Source organism: Gekko japonicus, unplaced genomic scaffold (assembly GCF_001447785.1).
Source record: "Gekko japonicus isolate JY-2015 unplaced genomic scaffold, Gekko_japonicus_V1.1 scaffold5, whole genome shotgun sequence".
In the NCBI taxonomy this organism is placed as follows: Eukaryota; Metazoa; Chordata; class Lepidosauria; order Squamata; family Gekkonidae; genus Gekko; species Gekko japonicus.
In genome coordinates, this window is record NW_015168652.1 from 200,405 (window position 1) to 215,205 (window position 14,801).

The 14,801-nt window shown below is 40.8% G+C and overlaps 1 protein-coding gene across 1 annotated transcript in view; it reads left to right on the top strand.

Annotated features, from left to right (window-relative positions):
• ATXN7L1 (ataxin 7 like 1) overlaps positions 1-14,801 on the top strand; it is a 127,794-nt gene that overhangs the window by 89,919 nt on the left and 23,074 nt on the right. Inside the window, exons 5-8 of the mRNA XM_015415051.1 lie at positions 5,023-5,306; positions 10,628-10,710; positions 12,528-12,784; positions 13,714-13,906. Coding sequence (XP_015270537.1) covers positions 5,023-5,306; positions 10,628-10,710; positions 12,528-12,784; positions 13,714-13,906 — 817 coding nt within the window. The remainder of the gene's footprint in view (positions 1-5,022; positions 5,307-10,627; positions 10,711-12,527; positions 12,785-13,713; positions 13,907-14,801) is intronic.

Sequence of the window (14,801 nt, forward strand, 5' to 3'; positions counted from 1 at the left end):
AGAGATGTGATGCCATTTCTTCTCCACACTGTTACTTAGAGGGGAGAAGGGGGGGGGGAAGAAACAAGATAGCAATCTAATTGACTAAACATGAGCTGCCTTGAAAACCAGTTTTAGATTGATTTAAATTTGTATATCCTATTTATATCTTGGAGCCAGTTTGGTGTAATAGTTAAGACCAGTGGACTCTAAACTGGCGATCTAAACTGGCGATCCAGGTTCGATTCTCCACTTCTCCACTTGAAGCCAGCTGAGTAACCTTGGGTCATTCACAGTTCTCTCAGCCAAAAAATAAACCTAGCTTGCCTCAAAAAGAGCTAGAGTTTCAGGCTGCCAGACAGTCTTCGGATCTCCTGTTTCACAATTAAAAAGGCAAATACTGGTTTGGGTACAAGTTGAGCTTGTGAAAATAAGATCCCTTTATTGGTCACATATATGCCTCAAATACACTGTTTTAGTAGCAACTTTACTAGGCTCTTTCTAATCCTGCTATATCTGGTTTCCTTCCACTGAATTTATTAAGTTAGGTTATTGACAAGTTGTCAGCTTGGTTGGAGGAAGAGGCAATTCTGGGTTGAGAACAGGACAGATTCTGGAAGGGTGCTAGTGCTGTTGATCATTGCTACACCCTCCAGTACTTGATAGACAAGTATACTAACTTTAATGAGGGCATGCTGGAGCTTGCATTCATGGACCTCAAGGCTGATTTTGACTCAGTACCTAGAAAGAGACTCTGGGAGAAGTCAAGGAACACTTCTATGGAAAGAAGATCATTATTTTTGATTCATCAACTCTGTGATTCCCCTTCTTCTCAAGTGAGGTATGGCCCCTCTGGTCAACTGTCAGATCAGATTACTTTGAATAAGGGTGTGAAGCAAGGTTGCAGCCTTGCACCGCTGCAATTTAATATTTGTATTAATGATTTGTGCTCCTTCCTGTCCTGCAGTGATTACCACTTACCATATTTAGCCTCCCTTAAGTTGCCAGCACTACTATATGCCAATGATGCAGCATTGCTTGCAAGATCTGTAGTGAGAATGTGTAGACTCTTGCATTCCTTCTCAGATTACTGTTCCAAAGAAGGCCTGGTTATTAATTAAGTTCTCCTTTTTAGTAAGAAACAAGGGCACAGAAAGTTCAAATGGTCAATTGCCGGTTACAATATTGATCAGATTGAGCAGTTCAGATATCTGGGAGTAATGTTTGAGGGCTAGTTTTTCCTGGAAGATCCATCTGAGTTTGGCAATGAGAGCTGCCACTAGTTCAGATAGAGCCATGACAAGATTTTTTATATACTGCAGGAGGATAATATGTCCCAAACTGCAATTTGTGCCTTCAGTGCTAAGGTTCCTAGACACTAACTATATGCAGCAGGTGTTTGGATTAATTTGGTAACAGAAAATATTGACTGCTCTTTGTTAAGCTTTTTACTCTGCATTCTGGGAGCCCCAAAATGTGCTGCCTGGATGGTTTTGCTGCAGGACTTGGAGAAATGTCTTTGGAGGCTAAAGCGTGGCAGAGAGCATTTAATTTTAAAATAATTTTTTTTAGATCAAATAGTGAAACAGGCTTTTTGAGTCTATTAGAAGTGATCCTTATAAATCCAATCGGGATAGGATGGTGGAGAGTAAATTGTTACACCTAAATATAACAAATGAAATTATGGTTGCCCTAGAAAGACAGGAACTGAGCAATTTGATAAAATGCTGTCTGAAGGATCTAGATTACAGAACCATGACCATTAGAGCCTGGAGAGAGTGTTCTTTCACTTGGTATTCCCCATCCAATTAAAATGCCAAGATATTTTCTTCTGCTGAGAATACCACGGTATAGAAGGGCTTTTGTGTTAGCACAGTTGAATGCATTGCTGTTTGCAGTTGTAATGGGATGATACCAAGGTATACCATTTGCTGATAGATTATATACCTGTGGTTCAGATCGAATAGACTCTGTTTGACCATATAGTATTAGATTGTCCTGTATTTTCAGGTTTAATACCAAACTTAATTGTCCCATTACTTGAAGCTGGCTTTGACTCTGTGGATGAGAAAATTTCTTGGTTACTAAGAGATGTAGAAAACCAAGGTACTGTACAGGTGGCCAAATATCTGGTGGCAGTTATAGCACAGTATATTTAAAGAGCCACCTGCCTGGTTTGTTTCATCCAATTGTGTTTTCATGTTCGTGACAATGGTTGAAAGAACAGTAAATGGATTGGATTGGGTTGAAGTTCGGTTATTGAGTTTCCCCCCCCCCTCCTCTGGATGGAGTCTTCTTGCAAGTCATACTGTTTTCATAGTTCATACCAGTTCATGCAGGCGAAGCCTCCTAAATGCTCACTTTACATGTGAAATATAAGCTTGAAATAGACAGGGACTTTGCTGTTGAACAGCAAGCATTGCAAGTAACATAGGCAATAATCAGTGCCTGGCAAGGAAAGGCAGGAACAAACTTCACAGTGGTCTGACTGTTCTGCTAAGTGTGCTGTGGATTATGGATCCAACTAATGTGTAAGCTTCTGAGAGCACTCTGACAAGTTCTCTTGTGGGGTCCTTGAAAATTCTACAGTTTAAAACATGATGAATATTCCTTCTTACCATGTGACAGCAGGAGCAACTGTTACCTTTCCAACTGTAAGGAAATTAAAATACTGGTAAACACACAGCAGCAGTGGTGCTTCAGTCATGGAAGTTTTCAGATGGGTAATTGGTGTGACTTGGAAACTGATACCTCTACATGAGAACTGTGTAGCACAACCAAGATATGAAGCTTCAGTATCTTCAGCCTTTGACCAGTTCTCACAGTAGAAATGAGATTGCTTAAAAATGCTTAAATACAGCTAGTGAGAAGAAAACCACATGAAGATAAGAACTGGTAAATGCATGGTGCTTGAGGCAGTAGTGTGTGATGGTTGAATTTATAATAAAACTAATCTGCATGGTTGTTAAAAAAAATCCTTTTCAAGTGTACCAGTAAGGCCTTATGCCAACTGTTTCATTAACAGTGCAATCATATGCAGAGTCACTCCAGTCTAAACCAGTTATTTTAATAGGCTTAGTCTGGAGTAACTCTGGATAGAACTGCACTGATGATGCGTCCCATGAATTTGGAGAAAACATGTAATCAAAAGAGTTCTTTGTCAAGATTTACAAAGTAACTGCACAACTGTATGCACAATTTCAGGATTCACTGGTTAGTTAAAAGTCTATAGTTAAAGTATGGAAATATTTTAGACAAGTGAAGAGTTTCTACCCTGTCTTGGGGCCAATTTCACCCAGGACAGTCTTCTCTCATCTTTATTGTGAATATAAATACTTTCATTGTCTACAGCTTGTTTTTGGTACAGCTAACAAATATGGGGGCCCCACTAGAATTAGCAAAAGTGTACACTGAGTTTATTCATGTTATTTATTTTAAATAGTTATACCCCACATTTCTGCTGTGCTATTTACAAGGCAGACTACATAAATGAATGTGTGTGTGTGTGTGTAATGCATTCAGAAAATAATAATTGAAACTTCAGTGAAATAATTAAAACATTTTAAAAGTGCTGGACAGCTTTTGGCTACTGGAGCTAAAAGCCTTTTCAAACAGAAGTGTTTTGACTGGTAAGTGCCTTTGGATATTCTGCACTGCATCTTGGCTGCCACTGCTGTCCGTGGTATCCTGTCCCCTGTAACCTCCTGCCTGATTTTCTAAAGTAAAGAAATGCCAGGTAAGGCCTCTGACCTCTGGGTAAATTGACAGGTGTTCTCTTCCTTTCTGTCCTGCATCCACAAGGCTAATACAGAATAAAAGCCTGCCCCAAGTACTTTTATATAGTGCTTTGTGTGAAAACTCCTTCTTGAATTGACTGAGATCTAGGAATGAGTGCAGACACAAGTAATAACCGCAACAAACCTCATGGGCATAGTGGGACACAAAAGGACTTCAAAAATAAAGGCTGTGGATATAGGCTATGTATGGTGGATCTTAAAAAAAAATCAAGTAGCCAGAGCTGTGTGCTTTGACTTCTGTGCATGTTTGCTTATTTGGCATAGTATGCTTCAGTAGTCATGTGCAGGGAATAACCTGTACCTTGTCGACAGGAAAATTTACCAAACCCCCATCGTTTTTGTTCACATGCCACCTGAATCTTCACCTGCCACTGCCCCCCGCGTTCAAACCCTTCTTGCCACTACAATGGCAACAAGGCTGTGTTTAGCTAATCATTGGGTTTGTTTATATATCAATAGCATTATCTGAGTAGCACAAGCAAGAAAAAGCAAGCTGACCCAAGGGGCTAACTATTGTTGAGGTGCGGAATTCTCTGCCCAGTACCACATTCTGAATGTTCACAGGCAGGGGAATAACACATATGGGCTGGGTGATATCCAGAGATGGGAATTAATCTGAGTGGACAAGCTGTTGATTTGTATAGGTAATGAATGTCATAAGTGGTAGAGATAGGACATGTTCATCGTATTGTTTTAAAAGGATTATTAGAGAAATATGATTTACAGTCACAGGACTTTAAGCTATATACTTGTCTGCCAGATGTATTCAATGTTATGATATGATTATAGAGAGGTTGTTAAAAGAGAATCTTATCTCTACAAAGCTATTTAATTTCAGTAAAATACGTTGATATTATTTTTAATCCCATTGGTAGACTCCTGCAGTGTCGAGGTCACTGATCCTAATTGGTGGTTAGAAGCACATTAAATCCATCTTCTTTCAAGAATAAGTGTTGTAAATCAATCATCAAGAAGGAATATGAATTTGCAAAAAAGTAGGGTCTATTTTCTCATTGGTGACTGTATTTTTTAAAAAACAATCTGTTTCTAGTCTTTATGGAAATACTTCAAAGTACTAATGCACAGGCTACTGAACATACCAGCTATAGGTTGTTTCCAGGTGTAGTGTATGTAAACTGATATCATATCAGATATGGAAGATGAAGAGACTGTATGGAGTATGGAAAAAGAATAATGTGGTGCAGAAAATACATTTTGAAGATTTTTTTTCCCTTTGGTGTTTCAGTGTTCCCGTTCCTATAGTCAGCCTAGAGAAAATCCCTAACCTAGTGAAGGCAGATGGTGCCAATGTTAAAATGAACTCTACAACCACTACCACCATCACCACCTCCTCAGCTTCATCATCTGCCATAACTGCTCCAGCCTTGGTTAAATCTGCTTTGACATCTAAATCAGTGCCACCATCACCAGAAAAGATTCTGAACGGCAAAGGAGGCCTAGCTCCATCAGTAGATAAGAAGCACCAGAACAGCACTAAAAACAGTAACAAGCCTTACAAGAGACTTTCAGGTAAGCAGCTGTTGCAGCATGACTCTGAATGAGATCCCCTCGTTCTTCGTTTAGCAGTATTCTGTTGCTGAGCAGTTCAGCATACTGCCACATTGTTTAGTGACTGGCGCCCTCCCCCTCTCTATATTCAGTCCATGAATAAGATATCTAGGCTATATAAACTTAACTGGGCCCCAGATTTCAAATTAGTGGTCTATTCTCCTTAATTTGGCAAAGAGGACAAGAACTGTGTCTCATCATAGGGTTCTTGAGGTATAAGAGATCAGAAGTGGTTTGCCATTGCCACCTTCTATGCATTGCTAACCAGGGTGAGCTGAAGTGTCACTGGTATTGTCTATGAAAGATCCTCCACCAGTGTCATCGTTCACTACTGCTGCTGCCCAGTAGCTGCATTTCAAGGATGCCTTGGCCCCCTCACCTTTGGAACCCCGAGTTCTCTTCTGCCGAGGTGACCATTGATTCCTGAATGGGATGGTTGCGTCTTGGTTTGGTGGCTTTTGGATCATTCTGCCTTGAGTGAATCTGCTAGGAGTTTAGACTCTTGACAGAGTATAAACGAAGGACAGTATTGCTTTCAGCTTCACTGACACATTCAAACCCCCTTACCACATTGAGGTGTGTATTGAAGAGAGGATCTATGAATGGGGTTGCTATGAGTTGTTGTGACTTGACAGCACATTCTTCTGAAAGAAGTAGGCTTCTTTCAATCCTAGGGCTTCAATCCTGTCCATTTTATGTTTGAGAGAGGCACTTTCACCTGCAGAAGAGAGGGAAGGCAGTTTTTGGCAATCCTACAGACACACTGCAGACCCCCCCCCCTTCATCCCCTCCCATTCTGTTTCTGGGGCTCTGCTAGACCTCCCCAGGGGCACTGCAGGGAGAGGGAGGACGGGGAAAGTACTCTGTCATCTATTGCAGCTCTGTTTGCCCTAGATAAGATCCACCCCATTTAGTGTGTTAGCTGTATAATGACATCTGTCCTATCTATCCGATAGTTTTAAAAGAATGATCTAAAATTTGAATTAGTGAAATGAAACACTCATGTATATAGCACAACTGATTTGCATGAGTAAAAAATGCCTGTTCTGTCTCTCTTGCTGCAAGATAAGTGCCCCATTAAGTGTCTCATTGGTCAGCATTCACTTCATGTGACCCATCATGGCTGTATTGTAACCAGTTGGAAAGAAAAATTAGTTGCAGGCTATGGCAAACCACTATGTTCACTTGATTAATCATATACTCTCAAAATAAGTAATAATATTGAATTATTACTGCATGCTTGGGTTGGAGGGGACACCTAAATGGATACATCATTTAATGTTGTAATGAAGATGATCAAAAAACAATATCCCCCTTAAGTCAAGAGGAAGATGAATGCCACTTTCTGAAACAGTACTTGGTTTCTGTGATGAGAAATTATATTGTAGTTTATTTTAAAGATACTTAAAAATATGTAACATTTAAAAAGTAAAGTTTGGCATTGCCTGTTGCATATAATCTTAATAGACTGGACAAGCAAGGGAAGAGGGTAGAGGATAGTGTGTGCGTGGGCAGAAATGAATAATTAAAGGCCTATGAAAAGAAAAAAATTCATTTTTTTAAAGGAAAGAATAGTGGTGTCTGAAAAATATCAGGGTGGGAGGGGTAGGATAGGATAACATTTCAGTGATACGGTCATCTGAAGGAAAGAGATAGCAACCTGGGGTAGAAATACGGAATTTAACAAAGAGCTTATTGATAGAGGAATAGAACACATATGATGGAAGAGAGGAATAAAAGAAAGATAAATAAAAAGGGGAAAGGGATAAAGACATTTGAAAGTAATAAGAAAAGGCTTGTATGAAACACAGAAAGGACAAGGAACCCAATGGAGAAGCGGTGAAAAACTGGTCAGTGTTAACACAGAAGAAATCAAGTGAGCAGAGAAACTGAGGGTGGATTAAGAGCCAGTGTAGGGTGGCTGGAAAATAGAGAATTATCATAATCATCTCTATAGGGTGAACAGCACTCCTTCTAGAATCCAGAGGAACAGTGCACTTACAATGCAGTCTTAAGAGGAGCTGCATTTTTCTAAACTCATTGAAGTCAATGGGCTTAGAAAGCGTATAACTCTGTTTAGAATTGGACAGCAAGTAACCTGTCTGGGAAAATAAAGTAATGCTGAGCAAGCGGGAAGGGAGGAGAACATACATTTTCCTTCCCATATTGGAAAGAATAATGCAGGTTGCACAGGTCATGTGTGTGCTCAAATACTTGTTGTATCAAGGCACATTAACAGCTGTGTAACTTCTTTCTGTCCAAGAACTTTGCTTTCAGTGCTTTGGATCCATGTTCTTCAGTGGTATTTGCATGTTTCTTCCAAGCTGCATTATTTATTATCAAGCTATCAATATTGTTTGCTATTACAGTTTCCATGTTGAACTGGCCAAGCCAAAATAGATGGCTGTTAAATACTAGACAAGGGGTCCCCAAGCTTTTTGAGCCTGTGGGCACCTTCAGAAGTCTGACACAGCATGGTGGGTGCAGCCACAAAATGGCTACTATAGGAATCAGAGCCAGCCACCATATCGTCGCTGCAGCTTACTTTGGCCCCAGTCACATGGAAGGTTTTGGCCCGGGAGAGGGATGGATCGGGGGCGTAGCAAACGGGCGCGGGTACACCACAACATCTGGGAATCGGCGTGCACCCATCCCCGATCCGTCCCTTCAAGCCTAAAGCGCGCATCAAAAAAGAACCTGCAAAAGAGCAGGACTTACCTGGCACGCTGCAGCAAGCGCGGCCGTGGGATCGCCGGTGCACCCGTCTTCGGTAGCAATCCAGGCTCCCGGCCAAACTGCGCAAGAGCACACATGCGCAGTTCGGCTGCCTCGCTCTTTCTTCAGTGGCTTCCCCTCGGCATCTGATCGTGCCGGGGAGGAACTGCGCGGCGGCTCAGAGGAGCTGTGTGATCCCGCCGCCGCGTGTTTCTTTTGGTGCGGCTTTCAAAAGCTGCACTTTGCCCGCAGCAATTTCCCCCCGTGTGGCAGGGGCCTCTAAATCGCACGGTGAAGACCCTTTTGCTGTGGTGGCAACTGCTGCCAGAACAACATTTTTTTAAAAATGTGAAGCCAATCTCCAATGACCAATCAGAAATCTTGTTGGGGGGAAAGCTGCAGCTGGCCCCACCCACTGTCTAAAAACACTTGGTGGGTGCCAGAAAAAGAGTTGGTGGGAACAATGGCACCCACAGACACCATGTTGGGGACCCCTGCAGTAGACATTTTTTTAAAAATAGAAACATCTAGATCTGTTCCAGACAGTGTAAAACAAAATGTCTCTTAACTTTGTCTCTTAATTTTGGTTCAAACTAATCAAATTTAGTCTGTTTATAACAGAAGATGTGATCTGTTGACTGCACTGTTGAAGCAGGAACCCCCTTTTTGTGAAAATAACTGCTGTTTTAGCAGCATTATTTTCCAGACTAAGCTGTATGTGGCAGGTTCACTACTGACTCTCTTTTACAAATGTCTGATGTGACCCTTCTCAAAGAGCTGTATTCAACCAATGGATACCATTAACTAGTTTTGTTAGCTTAGTTCAAGGGCAGCAATATTGGCTCAAGTCTTTGTGTAACATGAGTGGCTATTGCCATTCAATGCTGTGATTCTTTTCTGAAACAGTAAAAGCTTTTTTGAGATAGATATTGTCCCAAGAAGGGGGCTTAAGCTCCCCCCTCCACACACTGTTCTCTTGACCTGAAATGGCCCCTGGGAATTGTTGTGGAAACTTTTGTGTGCTGATGGTCAACATACTGGTTTCCCCAATGGTGCAAATAGTAGCTCCCTGGTGTGGTTTCAGATTGGGGAAATGGAGTGTGCATGTGGGTGGGTCTTTAGCCTTTTGTCCCCATGTGCCATGGTTTCAGTACAGATTGGTTCCCCACATCTAAGAATCACGCGTTTCACTGGGAGGGACCAGTGCACATCTGCTTGACAGGACGTGGGGGGCAGACCTATAAGCAGTGTAACACATAGTTATGCTCTGAGTTGATCTTCCTATATATATTCTGTAACATAACTACTTGACTGGGAAGGGTAGGCAGTCCCATTCCTTGAAAGTTTATGAACAAAGACTAGTGTATTTTAAGGATAGGCACAGTTAAGAGTAAAAGTTGTGTTCTAAATTTCAGGTCCATTCCCCCTTCTTTACAAGGCAAAATACTTCCCTTTCTATTTGCCCTTCTGCCTTCTTCCCATCAGTGCAAAGAAAGAAAAATATTTAACATTGTGCTTCAAACCCACCACCCTTCTTTTCCTGAACAGGCAGTTCTCACATTACATATCTCCCCAATGCCAAGGCTTGTGTATACTAAGTGTTAAATATTAGAACTGGGTCCAGAAAAGATTAATTGTGTGACCTGCATACAAATGCTTAATCTTCTAGTTGGAAGGAGTGATGCTGGGGTACTGCTCCTCGCTCTTCTGACCTCTTCTAAATTCTTTCAAGCCTGTCATTACAATCATATAGCCTAAAAATTTATATATATATATATATTCATTCTATCTAGGTTATTTTACTCAGAGTAAACAGCATTAGAAGTGGGTATCTGTCCCATTATCTTAGACTAGATATGTCAATAAGGGATGTCTGTGATGCTAGGAAGGGCTCTACAGAAATGTTCTTGTGGGGCCTGTTACAGAGGCAAATATGTTGCAGGTCCGTAATAAACTTCTTTTAGTTCCAGAATTACTGATAGTAGTTCTGCTGAGTTTCTGAATCTTCCACATCTTATTGCATGGGCCCTCAACTTTTTCAAGGCTGGGGACCCCTTTGGAATTTTGAGAGGGGAGGGTGAGCACCAACCCAAAAATGGCTTCCATGGGAGGTGTAGCCAAACCCAAAAATGACTGCCTCAGGATGCAGAGCCAAACAGAATACCTCCCTCCTCACTCCTCCTGGAAGCAGGAAGTTCTGAAGAGGGTATGGAATCATACACTGGTTAAGGAAGGCCCAGTTGTTTACCAGCCCTCCACACCCTGTGGTTGAAAATGCTTTCATTTGAATGAGGGAAGCCAATAACAAGCCCTGCCTTATAATGGCCCTGTGCACTTTCTGAAGAGCTTGGTGGGTGCCAAGAAAAGTACTGGCAGGTGCCATGAGGAGCCCTGCCTTTGCATGTTAGCATTATGAGACAGGATACAAGCAGAGAAATGATAACCTTTCTAAAAGAAGATACAACCCTTTTAGAGTTCTGTTCTGACCTGCAACCTTACTGCATCTTCATTTTCATTCATGTGATTGTAGCATATTAATCTGTGTTCACTGTATTTATTTTACACAGAAAGAGAGTTCGACCCAAATAAACACTGTGGAGTATTGGATCCTGAGACAAAGAAACCCTGCACAAGATCACTCACCTGCAAGGTAGATTTGGTACTTATAGGTGATGCGAAGCCATATTTGACTTTTTGTTCACCAGTATTGGTTGGAGTAGTCATTCTTCTGATGGATAGATTAACCTAGTCGTGAGTTATCCCATATTAGACCAAATGGGGCATTTTGCATCATTATTATTCAGAAACTCAAAGTGAAGCCATAACAAGATGGACCAGAGACAAACTTTGTAGCAAGTGTTTGATCTCTCCCCATCTAGTTACTAGTAATTAAGGGCTGAAAGTGGATTGGTATTTCCTTAGCAGCAGTGTATAAATCACCCTAAGCACTGCCACTTAAATGAAGAATCACTAAAGGCGGTTGACTCTACTGGCTTTAGCATCCCAGACAGTGAACGTGTGGCATGTCCAGCAGCACAAGTGAATTTGGGAGGCACCTGCACCTGCTCCTGTTTGCTCTCTCCAGCTCCAAGTAGCAGTGGTTTGGGTTGGATGGGACTACACACTTTCTCCTGATTCCAGCTGCCCTGGACAATTCCATCTTATGCATTCTGCAGCATGATGAAAGCAATTAAATGATGAGAGGCATTTCTTGAAAAATCACTTCATATGAAAGCTTGACAATCTGGTATAAGAACCATAATTGCCAGAATAATGGTATAAAGTATCTGAAATATCTAATTTGTTGAAGTGTATAAACAGAGCTGCGGTGGCTCAAGTGGTTAAGACGCTGAACTGCAGGCTGTGGAAGGTAAGTAGTTCAGCGGTTCAAGACCCGGGTGCCGCAAGACAGGGTGAGCTCCCGTCTCTAGTTCCAGCTCCTGCCAACCTAGCAGTTCGAAAGCAAGAAATTGCAAGTAGATAAATAGGTACCACTTTGGTGGGAAGGTAACAGCGTTCCGTGCGCCTTGGTGTTTAGTCATGCCGGCCACATGACCACGGAAACGTCTTCGGACAGCGCTGGCTCTTCAGCTTTGAAACGGAGATGAGCACCGCAACCCTAGAGTCGGATTCGACTGGCTTTCGAGCAAGGGAACCTTTACCTTTACCTTTTATAAACAGAGAAAATTTGGCCCCTTAAAACAATTATTACAGGTTTACCAGTCTTCTCAAATTGCAGGATGTATTGAACATGTTCGGGGGATGCTGTTATAGTAGAATATATGGTGCTTTAGAAAACAATTAGACAATTCCAAGTGAGTAACCATGTTAGTCTGGACCACCAAAATATAATGTGAGTCCAGTGGCATCTTAAGACTAACAAATACTAATTCTGCCATGAGCTTTCATCATTCAGAGCTTCCTTCATTAGCTGCACTTCAGTGCCACTAGACTGAATTTTACTTTACTAAGGAGACAGTTTCCATGGCAAATATTCTTATTATGTTTCATTAAATAGTATTGAGAGCCAGTGTGGTGCAGTGGGTTCAAATCTCCACTCTGCCATGGAAGCTTGCTGGCTGACCTTGGGCCAATCACATGTTCTTCAGCCTAACCTTCCTCACAGAATAAAACCTTGTTGGTCTTAAAGGTGCCACTGGACTCAAACTTTGTTCTTCCTCACAGGGCTGTTGTAAGGATAAAATACAACAGGGGAGAATGTTGAAAGCCCTTGGGGTAAAAAGTAGGGTAAATAAGTAAGTAAATACATTTATATGGCTGACGTATTAGCCAATATCAGATAAATTATAGAATGACGGTTTCCTGTTCTTGTTTTAAGTGGTTGTTCTGTTAGTATCTTAGATTAGTATTTTTTAAAATCAGAAAATGAGTAATGTCTCTCTCATTATATATATATATATATATATTACACACATATCTTCATGCTTTAACCACCTTGATTTTAAGACTCATTCACTGAATCATCGGCGAGCAGTTCCAGGGCGCAAGAAGCAGTTTGATGTCCTTCTGGCGGAACACAAAGCCCGATCCCGGGAAAAAGAAGTAGCAAAAGATAAGGAACATCCACAGTCTGTAAGGGAAACACATCAGAACCAACCTGTACCAGCACAAGACTCTCTATCAGGAGTTTCAGTAAATTCTGGGCAAGAACCCAAAGGAACGTCGCCTGCAAAATCTAGACCACCCAATTCAGTATTTCCTAGGTAAGTGGCCTGTCCAGGCAAAGGGTTCTGGAATGTCTGGAGTGTTAACTGATGGGCCTTTTTTGCATTCTGCTTGAGCGGGTGTTAGAACTTCAAGCGAGAACATAAAATAATGCAACTCAGAAGTGGAGGGTATCGGTATGGGATAGACAATTGCATGGCTATGAAGAGACTACTTGGATCCAAACTAAGGCACAGCAGGATGGGCCCTGAAATGCTGCTCCTGAGGGAATGGGGGGAGGGGGTTCCGGAGCCAAATGGGTTGTAGTGTGAGGGGGAAGCAGGAAAAGTTCTGTTATATTGCTGAAAGTGTGTATATCACGTTTGTATCCTGCCTATTAGTCTGTGTTTTAAAAAGTTGTAATATGTGAAGTGGCTCTTAGATACTTTTTTTTACAAAGACCTGTTCTTATCAAGTGGCATATCAGAGCAGAACTGTGTCACTTCCTATAGAAAAACACTTGGACCGAAGGGATCAGCAATGCTGCTAGAGAACTTGAGGTCTGGTATGAATGAATTGTGTGAATTATATTCATTTAACATTGTATATGTTTGCAACATTTAGAGCTTGGAGTTTAGGTGTTGTGTTCTGTTTTATTTTTTAAGATTGGAATAGGAACGGGAAAATATATTTGGACTTGGAGGAGGGGAGAATCAGGAATTGGGGGTTCTAGAGAACATGAGCTTGGATAATGGGGATTTTTTGATCACTAGATCTCCTGCTCAGACCGGTTATTGCATAGGGTCCTTAGACTTTTGCAGTCTTTGGCTCTCACTCACTAGGGAAGAAGTATCCTTCAATTCAGTGGGACTTGTTCTTGAGTAAGCATGTGTAGGATTGCACTGTAAACCCCTGAGCTTGTAAAGGTAGTTAAGGAGCCTCACATCACTGTTAATAATACAACTTGCTTTAATTTACTGTTTTTTAGATCCTCCTCTACAAATAGCATAAATAGTACCAGTTCTTCAAACCACAGTGGGTATGGACAGGAACTCCCTTTGCCTTCCATGACGGGAGACTTGCCTAGTCGATTATCTAGTGATGAGGGGGAAGTGGACATATCTGAAGAATCTGAAAAATTAGATTGCCACTATTCTGGACATCATCCGCGGCCTCTTGGGGTATGTCTCTTCCTTTCTTTCTCTTTAGTAACTGTGGAGATCTTTATGACTGACTGTATGCCTTTTGGAGGGGATCTTATTGCCAAAAACGTGAGCATTATATAATCACATCACTCATCAACAAGCATTGTTTTTCAAAAGATAGAAAAGGGAAGAAAGAAGAGAGGAAATGAAAACACAACATTCTGGTAACCCCATGCCAAAACAAGTAAAAAATAAAAATTTAAGTTAGAATTTCTGTTGTCCAGTATCAAAAACATTTTTTTTTATAAATTATTTTTATTAGGTTTTTATACATTAAGCAACACACACATAAAACAACAACCAACATGTATATCCCTGCACCGATTAAGCCCTTATTGTACACTTAGACAAGATCCATTTCTTATACCACGCTTATTTTCTATACAACTCAGATTAATATAGCCATCATTCCTTCATTGATCAAGTTTTCCATCCAGTCTGCATTGACTAAGCCTCTTTATTTCTTTATCCTCTTGAGGTTAATTAAGTGTAAGTCAAATTCCAGCTCTTATCTCAGCACCATATCTTGTCAATTCTGTGTATTCAATATGGGGGTTGGGTTTATACTTATTTTTTCTTTTCTTTACTTTTCTTCTAATTTTTATAATATTTGATGCTTTAATATTTTATTAATAATTTATTTGGAGCTTTTTAACTTTCCCTTTTAACCATTCCATGTACTCATGACTAACCTTTTCAGATATCTTACAATACATTCACACTTTCCCTTAATCATTATACTCAAATAAATTAATTAAATTAAATAATTTAAACATATTCTAATCATAAGTAATACATTTACACTTTCCCCTAAAAACAAACAAACATATATATATATCCCCTCGCATTTATAAATATATAAGTTTAAATA